Source organism: Sylvia atricapilla, chromosome 9, assembly GCF_009819655.1.
Source record: "Sylvia atricapilla isolate bSylAtr1 chromosome 9, bSylAtr1.pri, whole genome shotgun sequence".
NCBI classification, from domain to species: Eukaryota; Metazoa; Chordata; class Aves; order Passeriformes; family Sylviidae; genus Sylvia; species Sylvia atricapilla.
Window position 1 is genome coordinate 29,927,267 of NC_089148.1, and position 26,407 is coordinate 29,953,673.

General features: G+C 44.6%; 1 protein-coding gene across 1 annotated transcript; it reads left to right on the forward strand.

Moving 5' to 3' along the window:
* Positions 1–355: 355 nt before the first annotated feature.
* On the forward strand, positions 356–26,055 carry NRDC (nardilysin convertase). The gene is made up of 31 exons (XM_066325496.1): positions 356–689; positions 4,637–4,949; positions 5,138–5,219; positions 5,785–5,938; positions 7,672–7,745; positions 9,167–9,262; positions 10,207–10,329; positions 11,736–11,793; positions 12,726–12,799; positions 12,992–13,061; positions 13,421–13,498; positions 13,939–14,059; positions 14,148–14,206; positions 14,806–14,860; positions 16,079–16,183; positions 16,448–16,571; positions 17,055–17,141; positions 17,743–17,862; positions 18,576–18,627; positions 19,694–19,844; positions 20,870–20,997; positions 21,270–21,432; positions 22,058–22,089; positions 22,393–22,531; positions 22,899–22,946; positions 23,201–23,253; positions 23,855–23,938; positions 24,830–24,920; positions 25,171–25,287; positions 25,515–25,604; positions 25,842–26,055. Exons 1-31 carry the CDS (start codon positions 490–492, stop codon positions 26,034–26,036), a joined length of 3,336 nt encoding a protein of 1,111 aa, XP_066181593.1. The 5' UTR covers positions 356–489; the 3' UTR covers positions 26,037–26,055.
* The last annotated feature ends 352 nt before the right edge of the window (positions 26,056–26,407 follow it).

A 26,407-nucleotide genomic window follows, 5' to 3' on the forward strand; every position in this document is an offset into this window, starting at 1 on the left:
TGATTAGCCCTCACAGGCCCGAGCGGCAGCCAGCCCCGACAGCAGGTGAGGGAGCTGAGGGCGGCACGCCGCCTTCCGCCAGCTGGCTCCTGGACTATTCCAAGGTGAGAGCAGGGGAGCACAGCTCACACTGCGGCTGGGCATACTCATGGAATCCTGACAGCGCGCAGAGCAGCCCCTGGAAGCTGCATCCGCTTTTCCTTCTTCTCATCGTTCTGATTTCTCCTCCCTCTCGGCTCGATTCTGGAAAGGGGCCGCATTCCCCCCCCCACTCTCCGGGCCGTGGTTCCCCCCAGCCGCGCACGCCGGCCGCCTTGTCCCGGCCAATGGGAGCGGCGCGCAGCCATGCGCATGCGCAGTCTCGCGGCCGCCCTCGCTCGGAGCGGGCGGGCGGCGGCGGCCGGGGGTCCCCGCGGGCGGGCCGTGGCCGGGGGCTGGCGGCCGGGACGGGCCGTTGTCCGGCCGCTGTGGAGCGGCGCCGCCACCGCCATGCCCGGCAGGAACAAGGCGACGTGCGGCTACGGCAGCCCGGAGCTTGCGGTGGGGCAGCAGGCCGCGGAGGGCGGCCGCGACGCCGGGGGCCGCTCGCCTCACGGGGACGAGGAGGAAGAGCGCGGGGGAGCCGGTCCCGGACACAACCTCGGTGACCCTGACATCGTCAAGTCCCCCAGCGACCCCAAGCAGTACCGGTGAGGGCGGGAGGACGCGGTGCCGGGACAGCCCGGCCGGTCGGTGCGGGGGCCCGGGGTCTGCCCGCCGGGAGCCGGGAGCCGGGAGCCGGGAGCCGGGAGTGGAAGGGGGCTGCTCCCGGCGCTCGGGACAGCCGGGGCCTGTCTGTGATGAAGCGGGCTGGCCGTCCCGCGGCTGTGTCGGTCCGGAGCTGGGCTGCCCGGGGTGTGTGCGGGCAGGAGTGTGCCCGGCTGCTCCGTGCCCGGTGTTCTCGGGGCACGGCAGCACACAACTCAGCGCTGGTTCGCAGCCCTCGGCCGGGCGGCTCCGCTCCCACAGCACTGAGTGCCGAGTGCGAGTTAAGTGTTTCACAGCTGATCCCAACTTAAAAACAGTTACTCTACATGTTTTAGATGAGCTTCTGTGTTTTAACACACGTGTATCTGTGAGTTGAGGCAAAATGCTCTTAGGCCACCGTTTTGCTTGTGTTTTTATTTCAATATTTCTGAGTAATACCCCGAGAAGTGATGAAAAAGATCAGCTTCTCTGAGCACAGCCCACAGCGTCCGTGGCCCGGACCCCGTGGAACACTCGGATGAGAACTCCAGCAGAGGTTGAGCTTGTTGGATGCTGTCAGGCAGTCTTTTCTTGAAAGGACACTCTGATAACTTCTTCCTGTAAGACAGAAGGTTTTCCAGCCCTTGTTAGAGCTGCTTTTTAAAATTTATCTTTACTTTTCACCATGCCTAATCTGTGCAGCCGGTGGAGAATCTGCTGCCTGAGCCTGGGACTGAATTTTGGATTTGCAGTGACATTGGCTGGCGGTGAGATTCCCTGCTGGCTGCCTGAAGAGGACTCTGCCCATTGGCTCAGGGAGAAACTTGTTCCCTCCCTTCTTGCCCTACTTCCTTGCTGCTTCCTCTGGATCTCTGCCTGCCTCTGCTGATGGCATTCTTACTCATGCTACTTTGTGGCAGGCTTGTCCTCCTGCAAAGCTCACAGCTGGGGATGCTGTCAGCCTGAGGAACTCCTGCCTTTGCTGCCTGAAGCAGCACACTGGTGGATGAAGCTTGGGAAATCCATTGAAGGCTGTCACTACCAATTTTGACCCTCTTGGGACCCTCTGTATGTGAGAGTTGGAGAGAGTTTGCTTATAGCATAAACTAATACCAAAATCTTGCAGAAATCCTACTTCTGTTCATTCTTAACAGAATTTTTTAGTTGGAAGCAGAGAGTTGCATCCTTTCAGACTGATGTCCATGTGTGTGAAGTGAGCCTGGCACAGCTCAGGTGTTGTCCTTGTGGAAGAGAAGTGTCTGGAAGCAAAGCCACACTGAACCTGTGTCCAGGTGTGATGTCCCAAACCTCCTGAGGGAGTGTCCTGGCAGGTGATGATGCTGTCACATTTTCCCCTCTTCACACTCCAGTGATGTGTGCTGCAGCTCAGTCACAGTGGGCTTAGTGTCTGCTGACATCAGTCTAAACTTAATAGAAAATGTCATGTTTTGCCTTCTCAAATAACCATCACAAAACCAAAAGAGCTCTGACATAGATGGCAGGATGTATTTTCAGAAGTGGATTTGTTGGGACAAAATATTTGTTCTGATAAAAGTTTGCTTGTTAGAGCTGTAACTGTGTAGTTATATTTACCAAAAATGTTTATTTTACTTACATTCATCCATATATGGATTTTTATGGTCTTGTATTTCTTGTAATTTGGGAAATTCAAGCATTTCTCTCAGTGTTTACCATGCACTGATATGTATTTCAATATTAACTTCTAAACAATTGTCAAAGTAAAACTTTGTGTGAGGACAATCCTGTTAAAACTTATTCAGGAGGTTTAAACAATATTTTTAAGAGCTTGAATTTTATTTTATAATTTGGCCTTACTTGCATGCTGTATAATCCTTCAAAAAAGCAATTGGATTGTGCTTCCTTCTGTTTCTACCTAATATGATTGCATTCTTTGTGCTGTATTTTGCATACTAGTGGATATTAGTTACATTTGTCCTTTTCCATTGGGCTGAAACATGGAAAAAGTAAAGCACACCTATGCCAGTGGTGCCTCTGCTCTGTATAACCTAAGCTGTTTAAATCGTCCTGGAGTGAAATCTGAGAGCCTCCAACAGTGCCGTGGTTCAGCCTTGCTGTCCTTGCTGCTGGGTGCTTTCTGTCCTGAGTGCTACACCCACGATGAGCAATGTAAAATTAGTATAATCTGCTCCATTAGCTTAATGAAGCTGTGTGGAAAGGATCAACAAGAGCTGCTGGATGCACCTGGCTGAACAGCTTTATGGCACATTGTTCTTTGGGAAGAATAACCCCATTCTCTCCTCTGCTTTGCACCAGTTCTCCAGGGAGGCTGGGGATCTCCAGGAGCTGTGCAAACCTGCAGGGCAGAGTTGTGTGTGGAGGAGAAGGAGGTGCTGGCTGTGCTGGAAGGTGCTGTCTGGGCCTTTGGCTCTCAGCTGCCCAGAGGCTGGAGCACCCACGTGTGCAGTGTGTGGTTTAGGACATTCAGGAGCGCTGCAGCTGCGTATGGGACACGTGTACCTGGGTAGCAAACATGCTTTCAGAATGCAGGAGGGTTAACTTTGTTCAGGCATTCCAGCACTGTCTGTGCCTCCTGCAGGTGACACTCTGCGTGCTGTAGTTTGCATGAGTCGAAAAACACTTGTGCTTTTGGTTGGAGCAAATTTGTCCTGCTCAGCAGTCTTGCAGCAAGGAAACCAGGTGTGTTCATGATCACAAAAACCAGGCCCAGAGTAAGTGCTGTCACCTCCCCTTGGGTGACTGGTCATCACCTTAACACAACTATCAGGCATTTGTTCATTAGCTTTCTTCATAGAGTTGATAGTCCAAGAGCTGTGTCCACACTGCAAGGTTCTGACCTGGTGTAAACTCGGGTTGGAGTAGATGACCTCTAGAGGCCCCTTTCAACAGAGACTGTTCTGTGATTCTGTGCTCTGTAACTCAGATTTTTCTGGGAGCGTGGGATGTGACCATGGGTTTGTTCTATTCTAGTTTGCTTTGTTTTGTGTGGTTTTGCTGGATCAGATACCACAGGTCTCTATCACACTAGTTCCTAGGGTGGATGAAGTATTTTCTGGACCCAGCATTCCTTCCTTTCTGCTGCTGGTGTATTAGCCAGTGCAAGCTCCTGGCAGGGATGCTCTGGCTAATTCGACAAATTGTGATTCTGTTCCAGATTTGATGGTAAATGAGTACTAATGAGGGCACTTGTAGTGCAGAACATTGCTGCTTGCAGTCCTCAGAGTGGAAAGCTGTAGAAGGCTGCTGCACAGAGGGCTTGTAGGATTATATTTATATATATACACACATGTTTAAAAACCTCTGTGCATGTGTAAACACACAATAAAGAGGGGACTCTTTATTGCTGCTTGATAGGAGCCCAGCCAGTTCCCTGTGACTGGTTCTGTGGAGCCTGCAGAGGAACTCTCTCCTTTCCAATGGTTGCCTGCTGCATCTGCAGGCCCCATTTATTAGAAACCATTGATGAAAACAAATCAAATCAAATGCTCTGGGGCTTACCTAGAAGGAAAGACTAAGATCTTCGTTTTGTCACATCATTTTTCCAAGAGCCTGACAAGCCTAAAAGATGATTGAAGTTTGAGTTTGCATGTTTTGAGTGCATGAAGTCAGTGCTAGTAGCTTAAATGTTTCACAAAGAGAGGAATAAAAGCCAAAATTGGTGAGCTTGACCTTATGGGACAAGGGCTTCTGCCCTGGACTGCTTCTTATTCCTAGAGCTGTTGAATAGCAGAGGAATTCTGAATAGCAGAGGTTTTACTTTCCTGCTATAAAACTGCTCAGTCTTGGCTACCATTAGATTTTCATTAGGAAATCACTCTCAAACTATTACAGGAAATAATGAAACTTTTGCAATTCTGAAAATTCAGACTTAGGAAGTGAACGTACTCATTGCACATAATTATTCTTTCAGGTATATCAAACTGCAGAATGGCTTATGTGCACTTTTGATTTCGGATTTGAATTACTTGGATGGTGCCCCAGCATCTTCAGAGGAGGAGGAGGATAATGATGGTGGTGATTCTGAAGAGGGCAGTGATGAATATGATGACTCTGGAGCTGAGATCGAAGATGGTAGAGAAGATGATGATGATGAGTGTGATGAGGGGGATGAGAGTGAGGACAGTGATGGAGATAATGAGGATTTCAATGATTCTGATGACAGTGAATTAGAAGAGCTGGCTGAAAAGGAAGAGACAAGAAAGAGAGGTTGCTCAGAGAAGCAGGTATGTACTTAAAGCTGTAGGGTGCAAAAATATATGGTGACTGTTCTCGAGGTCTGAAACCTTGTGATTAGGTGCTCAGATGAGACCTTTTTATTGTGCCTGCCCCAACTGATTCATCTTGTACTTGTGTCATTTTCCTGAAGTGTTTCTTGAAGCAGCTTTTACTGAAAATGTTGTATTTTCTCTAGTCTGCAGCAGCCCTCTGCGTTGCTGTTGGCAGCTTCTCTGATCCTGAAGATCTGCCTGGATTAGCACACTTCCTGGAACACAGTATGTATCTGCTCCTATTTCATCTTCTCCAGCTTCAGGGCAAAATGGGTGCTATGCATTTCTGAAGTATTTAGTATCATTTCCTAATTTGGCTATTTGAGAATTTATTTTCACGCTCTTGTGATTTTATACAAATATTGACTTAGTAAGGAGTTCTTAATATGGGAGAAGGTGTCTCATACACTTTGCCAAGCCGTGCATTAGCTTGTATCAACTTTATTTGTTGCCCATTAAATTGAGGGGAATTATGTTACCTGTGGCTTTATCGACCAGGTTGGAGCTACAGACCTTTGTCTCCTGGTAAAAGGTGATGAATTAGTAATGTGGACTCAGAAACCACGTGAAGTTTCTGACCAGATGTGTCTCAAAATACTGTTCTTGCCTGGTTGGGGCCAGGCCTGCCTGGGAGGGCACTGTCACAGCAAACTGCAGCAGGTACTGGGCAGATCACTCAGGCTGTTGATATTCCTCTGCCTGTGAGCTGGGGGTCAGCCCTAGAGGGGTTGCAGTCAGGATGAACAGATTAATGCCACCTTGGCACTCTGTTGCTGGTTTTTTGTTGCAGTGGTTTTTATGGGCAGTTTGAAGTACCCAGATGAGAACGGGTTTGATGCATTCCTGAAGAAGCACGGGGGTGGTGACAACGCCTCGACGGACTGTGAGAGGACAGTGTTCCAGTTTGATGTGCAGAGGAAGTACTTCAAAGAAGCCCTGGATAGGTAACTTGGTGTGAATGGTGATTAGGTGTTAATTAATGTCTGTGTGTGCCTCAGGAGCTTGGGTGTAGTTGTCCAGTTCTTCATTTTGGGGTGATCAAAGCTGTTGCTGAACTTTCATAGCTACCTGCACTACAGCTGTGATACTGAATATAGGAAAATGCTGTTTTCCCTTGGGATATGTTGCTGGGTTTTTGTTTTTGTTTTTTGGGTTTTTTTTTGTTTTTTGGTTTGTTTTTTTTTTCTGTGAGATTATGTAAAACTCGTGTTTAAGTCTTAACACATGCAGCTCTTTGATTGTTTTGGCAGTCTTAAACTGGTAGCATTGATGACAGGAGAAATGTTATGCAATGTGACAACTGATCAGAGGGGAAGTGCTCCCAGAATCCCAGTGACTCATCCTTTAAAATATCTGTCCTGATAGAGTTACTGGGTTTTTTTCTAAATTGTTGTTTGTTTTTTTCAGGCAGCCTTGGAAGTTACAGTACAATGTGTGTCTCAGAAGGAAACATTTAACCCAGTGCAAGTTATTCACTGCTGAATGTATCTTTTGCCAGAAAGTGCTTAACTTGCTCTTTTGTGCTGTTGGAACAAGAGAGCTCCACTGGTTGGCATGGTTTCCTTTACTGAGAGGAATTTCTCATGCATAGGGACATAGCTGAATATTCCTGGTGCCATAAAGTATCTCAGGAGGAGAATAGGCTCCACTGCAAATTTACTTTGACACAAGAGTGAGCACGTTTTTCCAAGTATATAACCTAAATTTTACTTTACTAGGCCAATTTCAGCTTCCATTTACACATTAATCGGGCTGTTTTAGACGTTTGGAAGTGCTAAAGAATCAAAAAAATATAGTTGCAATTTGTCACAACAGCTTGCTTAGTGCAGGGGAAAACAGAAATTAGGAGTTCTGTAGAACAGCTTCTCATGCAAAGGAGTTAAATGAGTGCTGAGGGTGAATTCTGCTCATTCAAGCACGTGTGAATCTGAAGAAATGGAAAGACATCACCTTTCAGTTGTCTTCAGTGTAATGGGTCTTCTGGCCATAGAACTCCATCAGGGATATATTACTTTATACCTTTTATTGCTCTTGAACTTTTGCTTCAGCCATTTCAGTTTTTCATTAAGAAAACCTCAGCAAATAAACCAGAACTATTAGATTCTCTGCAGCCTTCTGCAGAGTCTCCATGACTGCCCCTTTCCAGTGCTCTGCTCTCTGTGGATACAGAAGACATTTATTTGGATGACAATGCTGACTTTTATAGTAGATAATAAAGCTGTAATGGATTTAGAAACTTGTGCTTCATGACAGTTTGTTCCCTGGAGTTAGGAAGAAACTTCCCCTGTGGTCATGTTGTTCCTGAGGAACAACTGGGGATTTCCTCTGGAGCATCTGGAGCTGGTCCCTGGTTAGCTCCAGGTTCCAGACTGGGTGGATCACTCGTCTTATCTGGTGTGATCATTCTTAAGATGTAATGCAGATAGTCCTGCACCCACTAATGCCATCTCCTACTGCATCCACCCAATTCAGTCCCACTCTGGAGCTGGGAAGCCCTGCCCTCTGCTTTCTAAAGGCTTTTATCTTTCTTCTAGATGTTATAGTCAAGGATGACATGGCTTGTAGTAAGTCAAGCAACTTTGCAAACCAAAATAGTAAATGTTGAATTTAATTACTGGGTTTTTGCCCTAGTTTAAAAGACACTGAAGAAAAGTAAATGAATTTTTCTGTTCCATAGGTGGGCGCAGTTCTTTATTCACCCATTAATGATCAGGGATGCAATAGATCGAGAAGTGGAGGCTGTAGACAGTGGTAAGTAAGAGAATCTTTTGCTGCATGTTTAGCCCATCTTCTTAAAACAAAACCTGCTTTGTAACACTGTTTATTGGTTTCTGTGCTGAACTCCCCTTCTGAGCACTTGAGTCAACTTCACATAACTTACCAGAGAGATTAAACTCTTGAATTGAAGCTTTGTGGCTGTTGGACATCAGTGGCTTTTAGAGGAAGAAAGACTGGATGTAGTGCCAGCACTGTGAGAGTTTACCCTGATATTTTCATTAATGAGAAATTAATAATCTGAAGTGGTTTGGCAGTAACCAGCAGGGCAGTTTCATGAGCATGTAGATGCTCTGCAGTGAACAAAATGCCTTTAGCTCCAGCACAGCCCCAGAGCTCTCTCCAATCCTGTGCAGAGTTAATACAATAAGCTGAGGTGATTTTACTTGTCTCTTTATTCTAACACCTGAATGACTAAAAAGTCGCTTCCCAGAAGGGAATTAAACCAGTCACAGAAGTGAGTGGAGTGTTGATTTTCTAATATGTGATGGATCTGCCTCTAAAATGTCACTGTTCTAGGAAAAAAAATATTATTAGCAGATATCCCGACTGGTTTGAATATTTATTCCAAGTAATTTTCTTTTATCTGTCTTCTGGCAAGAAAAAGTGGGCAGCTTGATCTTTGAATTTAGATAAAAGTCAGTGTAAACCAAGACCTGCCTTGGAGGTAAGGTGTGGTTCTTCAACAGCTTCAGCCATTTTACACCTTGGTGGTGCAGAGCCACCTCCCCTTGCAGTGACACCGTGGTAAGGTGCTGCCCAGGAAATGGTGTCAGCTTGCTGCAGGAGAACCCAGCCAGAGGAATTAATTCACAGCTCTGCTCTAAATGTTTGGTATTACCAGTAAAACAGGAACAGGAAAATGCAGTTCAGGAGGGTGAATTGATTTTGGCAGAGCCCCGTATTTAGATTTGTGTAAAGTGGTTGTAAAACTGTGTTTTTAGAAACTTATCTTGCTTACCTTTCAATTTCTTGTCTCATTATTAGGCTAGAGGTTGTTCTGTGTGATCTATAGTAGAGACAGGTTTGTAATTGTTCTCTGGCTCTTACTGCAGAGCCTGATCATGTGTAATATTGATGGCCTTTTGTCCCCATTGAACTTAACATATTCAGAGCATTTAGACAGGAGAAGTTGATGCTTTACATGCTTTTCTTTCTTAACCCTTTCTTTACTTCTCAGCAATGAGCTACATTCTTCCTCTTATATTCATTACTGCTAGAAAGTCCTCCTTTTTATGTCACTCCTTCATTCATATATTAAAAGAAATTGCTGGCTGCATCTGTGTGGTGTGTCTCCAGCACCACATCTTTCAGTGTGGCTGGGATTTGTGCTTTGTTTTGTGGGAACATGATGTCAAACTTTGATGCATGCCACTGCAAATTCTTATAATTAACAGAGTACCAGCTAGCAAGGCCCTCTGATGCAAACAGAAAGGAGATGTTATTTGGGAGTCTTGCCAGGCCTGGACATCCTATGAAGAAATTTTTTTGGGGTAAGTCCTGAATTTTTGCTATAAAATGGTAATGATACTTCTGACTTTTAACCACTTGGAAGTGTGAGTGGTTATATGCACTGGCATGAGCTATCATATCACAGCAACTATTGAACCTGTTCAGGAGAGTTCAAGCAGTTATTCATTTTACAGGAAAATGGTTGGAAATAAAAGCAGCTGTCTCATTTTTAAGATACTTTTCTTTCTGGTACTTCTTTTTGCTGATGTTCTAGCTGGGTTGTCCAAGGTGTATAATTATGGAACTTTCTCTGAACACAAAGGTGGTGCCCTCTGAGTCATCTCCATCTTGCATAAGCTTGGGTTTTTGCTATTAGAATTTCCTAGAAAAAGGAATTATTTCTAGTTGTATGTCTAAGGAGGCTTTTCAAAGTAAATAATTTGCTGTTGAAGTTCCAGGAGTTAGCCCTTCACAGCCATGTAAGGGGAGCAGAATGGAAATTTGTCCTTCTCTTGGCCAATCCAGTGCTCACTCCCTCACCCTCGTGGTGCTGGTCAGTGTGTAAACAGCAGTGTGATTGATGGGTGTTGGAGTTCCCAGCTTTGAAGTGTAGCTTGTTTTTATAAATGTCTGTGGTGACATACACTGAACTTCACATTTCCTCCTCTTCTTCCCTCTGCTGTTCTGCAAGTTCCATTGGTGAGGGAATAGCTGGCAACACACAGTGAGCTGTGCAGCCAGTGGGAGAGGTGATAATGCAGGAGGACTCTGTCCTTCCTTGTCATAAAAATATCAGCTGTCCTTTGGATTAGAACCAGAAATTGGAAAACACCCAGTTTCACTTAACACTCCTTTCACTCCAGATTTCTGTTAGGCATTTTTGTCGTGCTTTACCGTGGTTAGACCTGGGGAGGAAGGTGAATTCTCAGTATGTCTGGTCTTGCTGTGTGGATCACTAACCCTGCCTGCCCTCTGATGTTTGCAGGTAATGCAGATACCCTCAAGCACGAGCCCAAACTGAACAACATCGACACCTACACCAGGCTGAGGGAGTTCTGGCAGCGCCATTACTCTGCTCACTACATGACTTTGGTTGTCCAGTCCAAAGGTAACACCAGTTGCTCCTTAAAAACACCCTCCTTGCTGCTGCTGGTGCTTTTGGAACCAGTCCAGCTGTAGCCCAAGGCAGTCTAGTGGCCTGTCCAGTCCTGCAGAGGGTATTTATATGTAAATTTTAGCCTGGTTTCCAAATGAAACAAGACCTGAGCGATTGTGCTGTGTTACTGTCATCCTGCCAGGTCTTGAGAAACCTTTTGAAGCTGTTAAATGGGTTCCATATTAACACAGAAGGGAAAATCTCAAAGATAACATTTCAGAAATAATCTTGGAGCAGTGAAAAGTCAAACCACTTAAATGAATTAATGCTGCTGATTTCTCTGCCATCAGCAGTGTAACTCCTCAGCAAGCAATGGGGAGACTGAGACTGAATCTCCCTGTTGTCTTCTTAGTTTAGGAGGAGTAGAGGTTCTGTTTTTTCCCTCATAGCTTGAAAAATTCTGTGCAAATGGATTTGAATTCTGTTCAGTGGAGAACTGCAGACCTATGGGTTATTTCTCTTGAGAATAGAAGAAACACATTTCTCAGAAGTTGTTCCAAGTTAGGTTTGTGTTTAGAGAGGAATTTTGTCGAATGCTAAAACTGATTGCAATTCCTATCTCTAATAATAATAATAATGGTAATAATAGAGGCATTCTTTCCTTTCTTCTCATTTGCTTTTAATTTTGGTGTAGACAGTAAACTGCTAAGGGTGCTGAATGCCTCTTCAATAGTCATTAAGCCAGTGATGGGTTGTCATATTTTCTGTGGTGACTGGGGAGAAAATGGTGGTAACTGATAACCAGCTATGCCAATTTTGTATTTCCTTCTCTATTTAAAAAAAAAAAAACAAAACCCAACAGCCAATCCCCCCCCTACCCCATCCAGCCTTTTTTATTGCTGTTGTTTACATATGCAGCATCACTTTTGGAGTTCAGAATGGTTGCTCTAACAAGCAAAGTTTTTATTTTAAAAACCCTTCTGCTTTGTGACTCATTTCCCTCAGAAAAGAGGATGAGGAGAAGGAATTCTCAGGGCTGCAGGACTGCATTTTAGGGGGAAAACTCCAGTGTATAATCTGGAGAGTCGTGGAATGAGTTGCCAGTACTGATGATTTGTACATCCCTTGGACAGTAATTCCTTCTCCCAGTCACTCCAGACACTGCTGAACTTTAAATCCCAGTTGTGTCAGCCTGGATTTGAGCACTACACAAACCCAAAGCTGTGACCCATGGGTACAGCTCAACAAATGTTAAGAATTGGCTCAAACCAACAGCTTTGATGTTTATGATTTAGAACTTCTCAGTTTTCAAATACACTGACTTGCAGGCTCTTTGAAATAACTGAACTGGTGAGATAAGGTAACTTGTCCTAGATCTTCAGGAAATTGCATTTCTGCCTTTCTTCTCTCGTTTTTAGAAACACTGGATACGTTGGAAAAGTGGGTGACAGAAATCTTCTCTGAGATCCCAAATAAGTAAGTTTCGTTTGATGCATAAAGACATTGCAGATGAAAAAATTCTCTCTTCTTAAAATGACTTAAAAAATCTTTTACTGGAGAAACAAAGGAAATTTCCATTTGTTAATTGACATCCTTATCTGAGGGAAAAAAAAGGCAACTTTTTAAATGAAAGTCCCCTGTTAATTGTTCCAGGAAGACTTTGTTTCTGCTTAACAATTACTTAGGCTGTGAGCTGTGTGGTGCTAACTTGAAACAGTGTTTGTTTAATATGTGCTGATGCCTTGACTTTATGATGTCATTCAAACCTAAATTATCATTTCACATTGTTTATCTTTGCTTTGTGTCAAAAATAATTAGAAGCAGAATTGATTAACACTGTATCTAGAATTTAAGTGTCATCCTTAGGGTGGCAATGGGTTAGAAATAAACCCTTTTTTTTAATGGTTCACTCCAATATGCCCTCTAAAAAGGGGGTTCACTAACTTGAAAAGCATTTGATTTGCCTTTTGCAAGATGTTTGTTTCTGTGGTGATTGGAAATGCTCTTGTGAGAGCCTAGTGCCATTCAGAGACATTTGTCTGTCCTGGCCACCCCCCTGCTCATCCCTCCTGCCCCACAAGACTAATCCATCAGGATTCTTCTGGCCCAGGGTGAACTCAGGGTGCTGTTTACTGTTCTTGGCTGTACAGAAGCAAGTTTTGTGCTGTTCCTGCCTTGTACAGAAGGAAGGGGAGGTGTTGGGGTGGCAGCACATCTGATTAATTGCTCATTTGTGTGGGCAGGCTGCCTCCCAGGGCACCTCCCTGGGGCTGGGGGAGGCTGGGCTGCACCCTTGGAGCCTTGCCAGGTCTCTGCTGTGCTGAGAGCTCTGGTCCTGATGCCTTTGAAAACCTCAGTGTAGCCTTGAACCCCTGCCAGTAACATCACACTTCCATTTTGCTTTTAAGTGGTTTACCCAAACCCAGCTTTGGCCATCTGACTCAGCCTTTTGACACACCGGAGTTTCACAAGCTTTACAGAGGTAAGTGAAGTGGATTTAAATGCTTTGAATTCCTGAATACTGAAAGGAATTTTCTCTGGGTGATCCAGATACTTTGTAGAGTAATTCTGTGGGGTTTTACATGGCTTTTAACTATTCTTTCTGCATTATGTAAGATCTCTTATCTTTGTCTCGTCATGTATATTTATAATTAATCCATTTATTTGCATCCAGTTGTTCCAATCAGGAAAGTTCATTCACTGACCATCACTTGGGCACTTCCCCCACAAGAACAGTATTACAGGTACATTGTGCTACATTTTACTTCTGCCACGTTTGTGCTGTGAATAATTTATTGACTTTCACAACAAACCAAAGAATCTCATTTACTTGTCTAACAGATTACTTTGGTTCAGCTAGGGGAGCATTTTAAAAATGAATTAAACTGCTGCAGATAAGGTTCCCTTTCCTCACTGACTCAGATCAGTCATTATGTTCTGAACTCCCACACTTTCAGCTTATTATCTTAATTCTGCCTGAAAATGCAAAACTTGCCCTGAAGAAAGAGACAGTGCATATTTTAGTCATTAGCCCAGTGATTTGAATTCTTTCTGTGAAATGTGTTACCTCCTGGCATCTAATCTCCTCCAAACTTTCTCTTAGGGTGAAGCCTCTTCATTATATTTCCTGGCTGGTGGGACATGAAGGCAAAGGCAGTGTTCTTTCTTTCCTTAGGAAAAAGTATGTGGGTTTTAAACATGGTTATTAAATGCTTTGATCTCTTTCAAATACAGACAAAAGTCTATTTTGTGTATTTATATTTTCTATAGCTGTAAAAGCAGGCCAAGCCTGCCTTTTTGTATCAGTGTTTTGTAGTGATATTCTGTAAGGTGATGATAAACCCAAGTAAGAAATTAATGGGCTTTTAGTCTGTGATTCATGGATCAGCAGTATCTCTGATCTTTGAGATCTCCAGAGGGTTACTTAGCTTTTTCATTGTTTTTCTTGAATCCTGTATCCTGAGGTCACATCCTTAAACTTGGAAAAGCTTTGTGGAACTGTAAGTGGATTGAAAGCCTCTGAAATAAAGATACACTGTAATACTGCTTAGTTGCTGCTTGTAACTAAGATCAAACAAAGCTGAAATGATTAATTAAGAAGTACCTTTCACTTTTCCATAGGTTTTGGGCCCTTGCATTGTATGGAGGAAATGGAGAGACAGGATTTGAACAGAACTCCACTTACTCCATCTTCAGCATTTCTGTGACTTTGACCGACGAAGGTTACAAGCACTTCTACGAGGTATGGTGTCATACCAAAAAAGCTTGTTTGTTTTTCCTGCTGTTTCCCTAATGTCTGGAAAAACGAGTCTGTTCCTTTCTGTCTGCAGGTGGCCCACGTGGTGTTTCAGTACCTGAAGATGCTGCAGAAAAGGGGGCCAGATCAAAGGCAAGTGTTTGCCACTCCAGCAGATATCTGTGGGGGTGTCCTGCTCCATTATCCTGGTATTTGTAGTGTTTGCACTTCTTGTGGAGTTCCTGGAGCATAAACAGGGAGTCACAAGTAAAGCTTGTCTGTGTGGAAAACATGTCAGTTTAAAGAATTTCAAAAAGAAATTTTCTAAATGTTTCTGCTTATTTCTTTGTGTTTTTAGTTTTATTTTTGTGATGTGATTGTGATGTGATTCCTCCAGTTTAGTAAGCTGAAGCAGTGTAGAGTTTTGTGTTAATTTTAAATGAATTTGATGAGCCAGGTCTGTGGAAGTCAGAACTGGGTGTTTTGGTGTTAGCCTTTATATTAATTTGATATCAGATTTTGGCTCTTAGTTACTTCTCTTTCTCTTGGAAAAGTAGAAGAACTTTCTGCCAGTTCTGAGAAATGCCATTTTGGGAAGTGCATTTAATACTGGCTTCTGTGTCTTGTACCTGAATGAATCACTGATCTCACTATTGATGCCTTTCCTAGAAGGCTTCTTTTTTAAGATTCTTGGTGAATGTTGTGGAATAATGGAGAATATCCACTTCTATTATCTTCTTCCTCTTTTGCAGAATATGGGAAGAAATACAAAAGATTGAAGCTAATGAATTTCACTACCAGGAACAGGTATTTATCCACTGTTCTGACATAGGTTAAACCATGAAAAGTATTGCTTTTTCATTTTGAAACACATTTTCAAAGTTCTATTTGAGAAGAAATACATTGTGCACTTAATGAGGCTGTTTTTGGCTGAAAGGAGATGTATTCTAGGCAGAGAAATACTGAGAATTTTCCCTAACAGAATTTCATGTTGATTTTTCATTCCTTAGCTGCTAGGTAGACTCTTCTTCAATTTAGACTTTCTTACTCCTACTACATTTAGCCATGTTCTGTTTCTTACTAAATAACTTGTGTTCTCTCTTTGGCACTGAAATTTCCTTTTGGGAAAACAGATCCATCCATCCAAATACTGCCTACAGCAGGAACACAGATTTGTGTGTGTTTCTCTGACAGGGTTGTGATTCCCAGGGGCAGAAGACTGACTTAGTCATGGCACCCCAGTTTTCTGCCTGGTGGCTGGAGCTGTGCTAAGGAATGTTGGTCTCAGAGGCAGGGCTTGGCATAAAAAATGGTGAGGGGGTGCCCAGGAGAGGTTTCATGTTTCCTCAGGTGTTTGGTGTCTTAAGGAATCCCTGGCCATGTTTCCCACTACATTTACAAGGCACACTCAGCTCTTTTCCAGGTGTGCTGTGCTCTCTGTGTCACCCAGGGTCTGTACAGCCTGATGCTGCCTGCTGCAAACACCCCAAAAGCACTTAGCAAGAAGCTGAGCAGCCTGGTCCTCTGGGCAGCCTTGTCCTGCTAAAAGGCAGCCTGGATTTCATGTTCAAACAGGAGAAGCTCCTGCTGCTCACCCTGCACATCATGGCAGGGAGCTGGGAAAGGAGCAGAGCCAGAGGTGCTCCCGCAGCAGCAGCAGTTCCTTGCCTTTACTTTCCAGGTCACTTTAAATCTTGAATTGTTGCAGGACTTCGTGTCCCCTGGAGGCAGGGAGTGCATTCTGCTGGGTCTTCAGCTTAGTAGATTCCATGGCTGGGAACTGCATAATCTGGGTTTCTTCTACAAAGATGATGTGTGTGAAATTTCAGGATTTTCAGAGGAGACTGAACATTACATATAGTTATGAACTATATTTAATTTAATAATTGAAGTGAAATGCTGTAACAACCACATCATCCAAATTCCTGCTCAACATATCTGACTAGTCAAGCTCTTCTCAGAGCAGAAAATTGATGTCTTGGGTTTCTAATTATGTGACAAATAGCTTTATTTCTTTGCTTGCAGACAGATCCAGTTGACTATGTGGAAAACCTTTGTGAGAACATGCAGTTGTTTCAGAAGGAAGATTTTCTGACAGGAGACCAGCTCCTGTTTGAATACAAGCCCGAGGTAAATGTTCTTTGAACTCTGATTATATGTTTTGGTGTCAGGAAAACATGTGCATACTGTGTAATACAGGCATGTGTATAGGCATTTGTAATTAAACATAATGCAGGCACAGGTTTTGTGTTAATTGAAACACTTGTATTCAGAAAGCAAATCTGTTTTGTAAGCTTGTTTTGTCTTGTTCTTCCTACATTCCAACCGAGCAGTCTTTGCTGGCTCAGGCAGCCAGAGCTGCATTTGAACTGAAATATTGTCTGGAACTTGCAGATCATTGCTGATGCCCTGAACCAGCTGAGCCCTCAGAGAGCCAACCTGGTTTTGCTGTCAGCTGCCAACGAAGGCCAGTGTCACCTCAAAGAGAAGTGGTTTGGGACTCAGTACAGCATGGAAGGTAAAACAGCAGCAGGAGCTGAGAGTGCCTCATTCCTGCATTAGAGGGAGTGAAAGGGTGACAGCACAAAACACAAGTGCTGGAAGCAGGGAAGTGAATCCTCAGTGCTTTATTGGGCTCACCATTAGTGTCTGTGCCACCCAAAACTGCTCTTTGCTTGGTGCCAGGCAGTTCCCACCCCTGCAGTTCCTTTGGGAGGCAGAGGTCCCAGTGAGCTCCCCTTGGCTGCTGTTCAGGGGAAAGAACACCAACAAAGCAGCACAGGGTGTAGGGGGAGCTGGGTACTGGGCCTTTTGAATAGGACTGTTCAGTCCTGCTCCACAGGATTTTGTAGGAAGGGATTTAGAAAGAGTCCTGAGGAGTGGGGTGATGTTGAGAAACTCCTGTGATGCTGCAAGTCTTTCTGGAGATTGGGAAAAGATGTCTGGAAATAGGATGGCCTTCCCTTCCTGTTGAACTAATGCATTTCATGTTTTTTAACAGATATTGACAAGTACTGGAGTGACTTGTGGGACAGCGACTTCGAGTTAAATCAGGATTTACACCTTCCAGAAGAAAACAAATACATAGGTAAGGTGCCTGGGCATGAGTGAAATCTTCCCCAGTGATGTATTTGAGAATTTGCTGTGGTTTAGAAACAACCTAAACCGGTATCAACCGGGTTTTGCAAATTAAAAAAACATGAGTCCTCTGTTCAGCTGGATTTTATTTACTATTCTTTTATTTATAAACTTAAGAACTGAGTTATTTTAAGGCATATAAACTTACAGATGATAATGCCATAACAGGGCAGGCCTCACAGTCAGTGAGAATTAACACAGAGCTCCAGACAGCTTATTAGAGAATTTTATTTGCTTAATCCTCCTGCTTCTGAAGGCATCTAAATACCATCTGCCTTTGTTGCCAAGAACAAATGAAATGAAAGCCAGGACTTGTGTCTTGGATGGAATGTGATGCCACCACTTCTGTTGTGCTTCTGAGCCACTGCTCTGGTGTGGAAGTGACAAAGAGATGTTCTTTGGGTCCAGGAAAGTACTGTCACAAATAACTTAGAAAACTGGAGGGGAAAAATGTATTTCTTGATACTTTTGAAGACTTAGATGAATTTAGCCTGACTGTGCCTGTGAATCACACTAACATGTGGTTTTGGTGTGGTTTTTCTCTTTGTTAGCCACCGACTTTGCTTTGAAAGTTGCTGACTGCCCCGAGACAGAATATCCAGTCAAAATACTCAGCACACAACAAGGCTGTCTCTGGTACAGGAAGGATGATAAATTCAAAATCCCAAAAGGTAAATGCCTGAGGGCTTTCTGAATAGCAAGACCCTGTTTTTACCAGCTGGAATTTATTCGAAGGCAAATAACCCGTGGTAGTGTTCACCATTTAAACTGGAGTGCCTGCTGTCAGCTCTTCCGTGGGCCTTTTGATATGTTTATTAGCTACAATAAAAGAGAAGCAGGTGAACTAAGGCAACAAAGACACCCTGCTGATATTTTGAAAAGTGGAATCGCTGAAATTTACTGACTTCTGAACAGGCTGTGAGGGGACAGGATTGGGCAGACAGAAAATGCTGCTGAGACAAGGGTTTGAGAAGGAAGGAGCACGTTAATTAGAAGGGACACAGTCTCTTCTACAGACAGAGAAAAATATAGCCTGGATCTGAGACAAGGGTGTAAAATATATTGCTGCTTTCAAGCAGAATGTCACAGTTTTTAGTGTCTCTTAAATAGATGTTCTGTGGAGTTTTCTATTTATAGTGGTCATGCCATGGGAGTATTCAGCAAAGCACTTTGTTTTCTAATCTTTGGTACTTCAAAGGGAAGATTTTTGGAGTAAGAAGACGTTTAATGATGACTTAAAATAAGATAAAAAGTGTTATAGATGAATGACCATTTTCATTAAACTTGAATTGTCACCAAAGAGCAACTTGATGGAAATAATTTGAGTTCAGAATGTTGTCGCTTTCTATACAATTGCTCATTTAAATTTCCTTTTCCTCACCAGGTTACGTTCGATTCCATCTGATCTCTCCATTGATACAGCAGTCTGCAGAGAAGTGAGGATTGTATTATTTATGCTTACTTTGCAGAGTAACTAAATTACCATACCTAGTGAAAAACTGGGAAAAGACTTTGATTTTAAGCAGGAATAGAATAAGGTGTCCTTCTCTCAGGTCCTTCCACCTTCCTTGTGGTTTTATCTGCAGTTTGTGGTGGTGGTTCTGCAGCAGGTCCTGCCTGTAGGGGACAGATGTGTAAGGAATTCCACGGTGTGCTATTCCCCAGGGCAGGTCTGGGAAAAAGGAAAATAACTGCAGGAGTGCCCAGAAAGGAGCTGCTGCTGAAAAGAGCAGTCCACAGTCATGTCCCAGCATCCTGGGAGCTGCAGGAGCAGGGGAAGAGGCTGACCAGCTGTGGCTCAGGCAGAGCTCTGGGTCTGGTCAGGGTCTGCTGCCCTTGGCTTGCCTCAGGCTGCCCTTGCCACTTGTAACCAGTGTCACAGTGACACAGCCTGCCAAGAGCTGCACAAACCATGTTCTGGGAAAGCCTCTGTGAGTCTGTTTTCATGAGCTGTGTTAGTTTAATCTTCAAATTGGAATCCAGGCAATAACAAAAACCTGAGAGCAAGGACTGCAATTTCTAGGTTGTGTAGCCTGCTTTGCTCTAGATTATTGTTATTTTTTTGCCTTGGTAAATAAGTAATCATCTCATTACTCAAATATTGAGCAGAACTATCTGTCCCACATGCCTTTACACAAAGGAAAATAATTTCATTTGCTTTAATTTTTCCATGTTTTGAGCATTGCCTTGTTAAAATGTGCATTCTTACCTTGGAAGAAACCTTAAATCTTGTAAAGCTGGAATCATTCACATTGCAAGGAATAGCTGAATGTCCAGATAACTTCTAAGTAGTGTCATGTGCTTTCTGCACAAAGGGAAACTTGCATTCTCTATTCTGGTTTCGTTTTGGAAAATTTCTTTTTTTGAATCTCATTTCACACAAATTCCATTTCTGTTGGAATTCACTGCGTGTACCATCAAGCTCATCGGGTTTAACTTTCATACAAAGCCAATCCTTTTTTTTCTCTTTCTTTTTAACCCCCTGCCCTTTTCTCCCTCCAGCATCATCCTGTTTGATACCTTTGTGAACATCCTTTCCCACAACCTGGGGGAACCAGCCTATGAAGCAGACGTGGCTCAGCTGGAGTACAAGCTGGTGGCTGGGGAGTACGGCCTGATCATCCGAGTGAAAGGATTCAATCACAAACTACCTGTAAGCTCTGCTCATCTCCTCACTGCTTTTATTCCTGCAGCTTTGCAGTGTGTGTGTGCTTTTCAGGAGCTTTGAATGGTTGGATGAGGTGTTTTAAATGGAAAAACTGGTCTCTGGCAGGGTAAAGCAGCCAATGTGCTGCTTTTTCTTGTGCTTACGTGTGTGAAGATGGAGTTGTGTGAACTTGCACAAGCTCAAATGACTGACTTCAGGCTGACTTAAATCCTCCTTTAAGTAATAACTGTATCTCCATTAAAATTTTAACAGCTTTTTCTATAAAAAGAGCTTGATGTCTCCCATGGCCATAAAGAGGATTGGAGCCTTTCCATCTCTAAGTTGTGCCTGTTTGCACAATGTCTGGAGAAGGGTGTCTGAAAAGAGATTTTGGTTTCAATTTGACTTTGGAGATCCAGCTTCTGAACATGCTCATTTTGGGTCCAGATTTTCTGTGGTGCCTTGCTGAGAGGATTGAGGGATCCCTGTTTCCATTCCCTGAATGCTGGCCATGAAAGAGATGGCAGGCACAGAAAGGACACAGTGAAGAGGAGCCAGCCATAAACTTCCATTGCAAGAGCTTTGCTGGAGCTTTAAGACCATTAATTACCTGATTTATTAACAAGAATTTTAACAGAAAAAGCCAAATATGCAAGTAGCAGGGTCTGAATATTCTCGTTTTTAATCCTGAATGATGTCTCTGTTGTGATGTCATTGTGCTGGTCAGCTGTAAAAGGAGAAAATGGAATATTGAAGTGAATGGAGGTTCCAGGCTAGATTTGTTTCAATAGAATGTGGCAACTCCTATGGATTTGGGATATTGAGCTTATTCACCGTGTAAAAACACTGCCCTTCTGAAATGGTCTTTTGGGATAGAATTGTTTAGTGAAGAACATCTGGCAGAATGGAGGCATGTGCTTTAGTAATGCTCCATGTCTCAATAATGATAATTTTATATTATTGTATAGAATTAAATTGAAATTGGTTCTTAAACCAACAAAAACCCCAACTTCAAACCGTTCTCTTTCCAGCTTCTGTTTCAGCTCATCATCGATTACTTGTCTGACTTCAGCTTCACTCCGGCCGTTTTTGAAATGATAACGGAGCAGCTGAAGAAAACGTACTACAACATCCTCATCAAACCCGAGACTCTGGCCAAGTGAGTTCTGGGGGAGGGCAGCAGGGGCTGAGCTGAGCTCAGGGCTCCCTGCCCTGTGCTCACAGGGCTTGTTCCAGGCTTTGCTGTGGCTCAGGGAGCCCCAGCAGCCCTTGGCTCAGGCACTGGCCAGAACGGACACACAGGGTGCAGCGGTGGCGGCTGGGGGATGGCTCTGGGGCCTGCCCCTGTGTGCAGTCAGCAGTGGCATCTGTGGCATCAGAGAGCTGCTGCTGTGCTGTGCCCGCCCCCATTCCGTGTCCCCTGGGCTGCAGGGACGTGCGGCTGCTGATCCTGGAGCACGGGCGCTGGTCCATGATCGACAAGTACCAGACGCTGATGAAGGGGCTCTCCATCGAGGCGCTCTCCGCCTTCGTCTCCGCGTTCAAGTCCCAGCTCTTCGTGGAGGGTCTGGTGCAGGGCAACTTCACCAGCAGGGTGAGTGCAGCAGCAGCTGGAGCTGCCTCTGCTCTGCAGTCCTGCAGGTACAGGGCAGCTTCACCTCCAGCAGCTCAGGAGGGCTCGTGGGGAGAAGCCAATGGCAGCCCGCAGCTGCCGGTTTGAACAGAAGCTTTCAGGGATTTGGATTTAAACTGCAGATAGGAAAAAATGTAGTAGATACCTGTAGTCTATTTCTCCTGTTACCACCGTTTTTTATATTGTTTGGTGTAGTGATGTATTTGATAAGGGGAAATTCCCGCAGTGGTGCCACAGGAGGAGGTTTCCCTCAGAGCACCTTTATCCTGGGAATTCAGTTGCCTGCATGGTTAAACCTCACTGAGTGCCAGACACATGGAGTAAGGGTAACTGCTGCCTTTTCTTTGGTTTGTGCCTTCTCCTTCTGGAGACATTACAGTGCAAACAGCAGCGTGGACACTGTGCAGTGTGGTGCAGAGGAGGCTGCAGGGACTGGGGGCAGTGTGAGGAAGCAGGGATGGAGAGAGCAGGACAGCTCAGCTGCTCTTGGCTTGGGGCTCACTCTCTCAAGTGCTGCACTGGGGTGTGTGGATTGGGATAATAATTCTCTTCTAAATAAAACTGATGTCTTTGCTTTCTTCCCTAGGAAGCAAAGGATTTCCTGAATTATGTTGTTCAGTGAGTATCTCTTGACTCTTTAATTATTATTATAATACTCTTTAATTATCTTTGCTTATTATATGGAAACTATAATCAAGATAAGATTCTTTTCTGGAGGAGGGAGTCAAGAGAGGGAGTGCTCAGAAAATTCTTGCCTCTGGTGTTTGCAGGAGGTGGCTGTTGATGGTGGCAGTTTAAGCAGACGTAGTTCTGGTTTGGGGAAGGGGAAAATAACATCAGACCAAGTGTGTAAATGTCTGGGTGTCGCTCTGGTTTTGTGTGAGCAGGTGTTTGAAGTTGTGCTGTTTGTGCTCCCCCCAGAAAGCTGCAGTTTGCTCCCCTGGCCCATCCCTGCCCCGTGCAGTTCCGGGTGGTGGATTTGCCCAACACTCACCTGCTGTGTAAGGTGAAAACTCTCAACAAGGGCGATGCCAACTCCGAGGTGACAGTCTATTACCAGGTAACGTGTGCTGGGCTGTGCTGGCCTGCTCTGCCACCTGCCCTTGAGAGCAGGCTCTGCACAGGATTGTCACAGAGGGGACACAGACACCTCATGTCAGCACAGGCCCTGTGCCCCAATTCCCTTTGAGGGTTCCCTGAAACCAGCACCTTCCCTTCCTGGAGTGATGCTGGGAGCTGGGTTAGTGCTGTGGTGGCTTCCTGGTGTCCCCAGCTCTGATCCTGAGGGTGGGGCTGGGCCTGTCCCTCAGGGAAAACCAGAACTTCCCATCTGTCCCTGCTGTGAATTGTCCCTCAGTGCTGAGGTGTGTGCCACAGGTCACCTTGATCACATCAAACCCAGCCTAAATTCTTCATTCTCTGTCCAGTCAGGTGCCAGGAACCTGAGGGAGTACACCCTGATGGAGCTGCTTGTGGTAAGTTTGTGTTTGTGCCTCCTGACTGAGCAGTGCTCCCCTGGAAACGGTGCCTGGGGCTGAGGCCACTGTCCCCAGCGTGTTCCTATTGCTGCCCCTGGCTGAGATGTTTGGGTGGGTGTCCCCAAACGCTGCACTGATGGACACTACAGGTGGCTTCTTGTAGCTCCCACCCCACAGCACCGAGCCCTCCCCATGCAGAGGTTGTGGCTGGGAGGCACTGTCACTTCTGCTGTAACTTTGTGCTGTTTCAGATGCACATGGAGGAGCCTTGCTTTGACTTCCTGAGGACCAAGCAGACCCTCGGGTGAGTTTACACTCCTGCTTTGACTGTTCTCTGGTGGTGTTTTCACTCTGGGAATCCTTCCTGCACAGTGCCTAATCCTTAGTTATTGTGATGGAAACAGCCACATAACACTTCAAAGCCAAAAGCACCCATCAGTACAAACCACGTTGCTTTGACTTCTGTAAGAATTGCATCTATTACCAGTGTGTTAACTCGGAATTATTCAGCATAAAGCTGTTCCTTCCACTTCCACACTCAGCCCCGATTCCTCAGGGCTGTTTCCACAGCAGCTCTGTGGTGCTGAGCAGCCTCCCTCGGGGGCACCCTGCTGCCTCAGGAAACTGGAGCAGGCTTCTCACAGCTCTGGGTCTCTCACTCTGCTTAGGATTCATTTGCAGGAATGCAAATCCAAACACTCCCAAGTTTAAAAGGATTTCCTAAAGCTGAGAAAACACTGAAAAGCAGCAATGCAGAAAATAAAAAAAATCAAGACTATTGTAAATTTAGATCTCGGATTTTTCTGTCTGAAGTACCAACACTATTTTAACTTGCAGCATGTAAGTGAAAAGTTAATTGTGCTTGTGGAATGACTTTGTTTCATCCTTTTTTTTTTTTTTTTCAGCTACCATGTGTACCCCACCTGCAGGAACACTTCTGGGATTCTTGGCTTCTCAGTCACAGTGGCAACCCAGGCAACTAAATACAAGTAAGTGCTCTGTGGGGAAGGGTTTTCACCACTCCCAGCCTTGGCTGTGGGAGTCACCTGCTCCCAGTTAGGAATTCACTCCTGTTTCAGGCCACAGGGATTTTTTAATTCAAGGGAATGTCAGAAGGGACACTGCTGACAGTCACAACATCTTGACTCAAAACCAACACCTAAAACACTAACCCTAGGCTTCTTAAAACTGCAGTGCTCCTGACTTGAATAGTGAAAAGTAATCTCAAGACTAAGTCAAATATCCTCCTGCCCTTTTGCTGTTCTGCCAGGAGAGTTCAGATCCTCTCTAGCTGTTCTTGTGGCTCGTGTTCAGCAAGCACAGCACTGTTATCATTTTGTTCAAGTCTTTGAACTACAAGCATTTGACCTGCCAGAGTTGAAGGGTTATTTGAAAAATGTGCCACGTGTGAAAAATATCCCACTTTGTCAGTGAAAGCTTAATTAGCACAGTGCTGCTGCCTCTAATTTTTACATTTGGACACTTCCACTCCTGAGGTCTGTGTCATCAGGGAGGGTTTTAATGTGTCAGAAACATCAGGATCCATCACATCCCATTCCCTTTCAGTCCTGATCCTGTAGGCCATAACTGCAGGGCCCAGGGCTGCAGCTGGGCTGCCAGAGCAGGTCCTCAGCAGCATCAGGGTCTCCTGGGCACTGAAGTCCCAGTGTACAGCTACAAATGAGAGCACTGGCTCTAGGCCCTGATCCCAGGAACAGCTGTTCTCAGATCTCAGATGAGAGAGCTTTGCAGGGGATGAGGGGAGTCCCAAACCTTCCAAGCCTTCCTCAGCAGTTGGGGGCTGCTACTTTACTCCTTAATATTGTTTTTTGGGAGACTTTTTTTCCCCTGCCTAATTGAATTATTTGTTTCTCTTTTAGTTCCGAATTGGTTGACAGGAAAATAGAGGAGTTTCTTTCATGTTTTGAAGAGAAAATCAAGGATTTAACTGAAGAGGCTTTTAGCACCCAGGTGAATCTTCATCTTGAAAAATATCTTCTTTGAACTGCATGATTCAGTTACAGTTATCTGTTGAGTTTCTGAGGTTTTCTGGACAAAGGCCTCACCTTTTAAAACCTGCCTCTTGCTGTGTTCTGCTGTTGTTCTCTAAACATCCATTCTCGAGAACATAATTCAGCTTTTCTTTCAACTGCAGTGACTGTGATGGTAAATGAAGATAGTTTTAAACCCATTAAAACTAATTGTCTTTTTTCCCATGTAGGTAACAGCTTTGATTAAACTGAAAGAATGTGAAGACTCCCACCTTGGAGAAGAAGTGGACAGGAACTGGAATGAAGTGGTGACCCAGCAGTACCTGTTTGACAGGCTGGCACGGGAGGTGGGTGTCCTGCAGCTGTGGGACACAAAACCCACACTGCTGCAAAACCAGTTTCAAGAGCAAAAATGGGATTTATGCTATTAGGGGCACACTGGGTCTAAAATTACACGTTATTTTAAAAAGGTTCTTTTATCCAATGGAGTAGAGGTTGTAGAGAAAATATTTTCATGTTTAAAGTTACGTAAATCACCCCTGTGCTGCTAAAACCTCCTTCCTGTGTGTTTCAGATTGAAGCTCTCAAGTCTATTACACAAGCAGACCTGGTCAACTGGTTCCAAGCTCACAGAAGCAACCAGAGGAAAGTGCTCAGTGTACATGTGAGTGTCTGCTCTGGTTGCCAGCTTGGACAAGCAGAGTGCAGTTAGGGCATGGGAGAGGAGAGCTGTGGTACAGCTTTTACCGTGGTCATCCACAGTTCACTGTGGTTATCTACATTTTCTACATTTATAAGGAGTGTTTTTTGTTAGAATTGCATTTCAGTATCTCAAGTTAATTGTCAGGACAGAGAAACACTGAATGAGATCCCAATCTCTCTTCTGGTACCTTTTTTCCAGGTGATTGGATATGGAAAGCACGAAGGGGACTCAGAGGTGACAGCTGTCTCAGGACAGAACTCTTCATCTGGTGAAATACCTCATCTTGTTTTATTGCCCCCCTCCTCTTTGATGAGTGACATTACTTCCATCAAGGACATCAAAGCCTACACGTCAACTCTGAATGTTCTCCCTTACCATAAAATACTGAAATAAAACTGACCTCTTGCCCTGCCCTGCTGTGTAATACAGGTGCTTTCTGCAACATCACCATTACAAACCTGTTTTTATTAAACCAGAGCTGTAGTGCTAGCTGGGAGGAAGATGCCCATTCAGACACTGAGGAAGCTTTCCTCTCATCACCTTCCCAAGTTCATTAAGAAGAGGCACAGCCCTGAGTTCCCCACGGGTGCCACGTTCTCCTCTCCAGCTGCCTGGAGCTGTGGGCTCTGCCTTTGTGTTCAGCCTGGCTTGTTCCATCCCTGCAGCAGCTCCTCAACAGCAGTGACAGCTCCTCAGGAAAGGATCTGCAGCGCTCCCGGAGCAGTGACAGTGGGTGGGAGGGGAGAAAAGCCCCAGGCTTCCAT

Excerpts from the sequence above, each read along its gene's own strand:
- NRDC (XM_066325496.1), top strand. The coding sequence starts at position 490 with ATGCCCGGCAGGAACAAGGCGACGTGCGGCTACGGCAGCCCGGAGCTT. Across the intron at positions 18,628-19,693 it reads ATACAGCAGTCTGCAGAGAA|CATCATCCTGTTTGATACCT; the intron begins GTGAGGATTGTA and ends TTCTCCCTCCAG. Across the intron at positions 21,433-22,057 it reads AGGGCAACTTCACCAGCAGG|GAAGCAAAGGATTTCCTGAA; the intron begins GTGAGTGCAGCA and ends TTTCTTCCCTAG.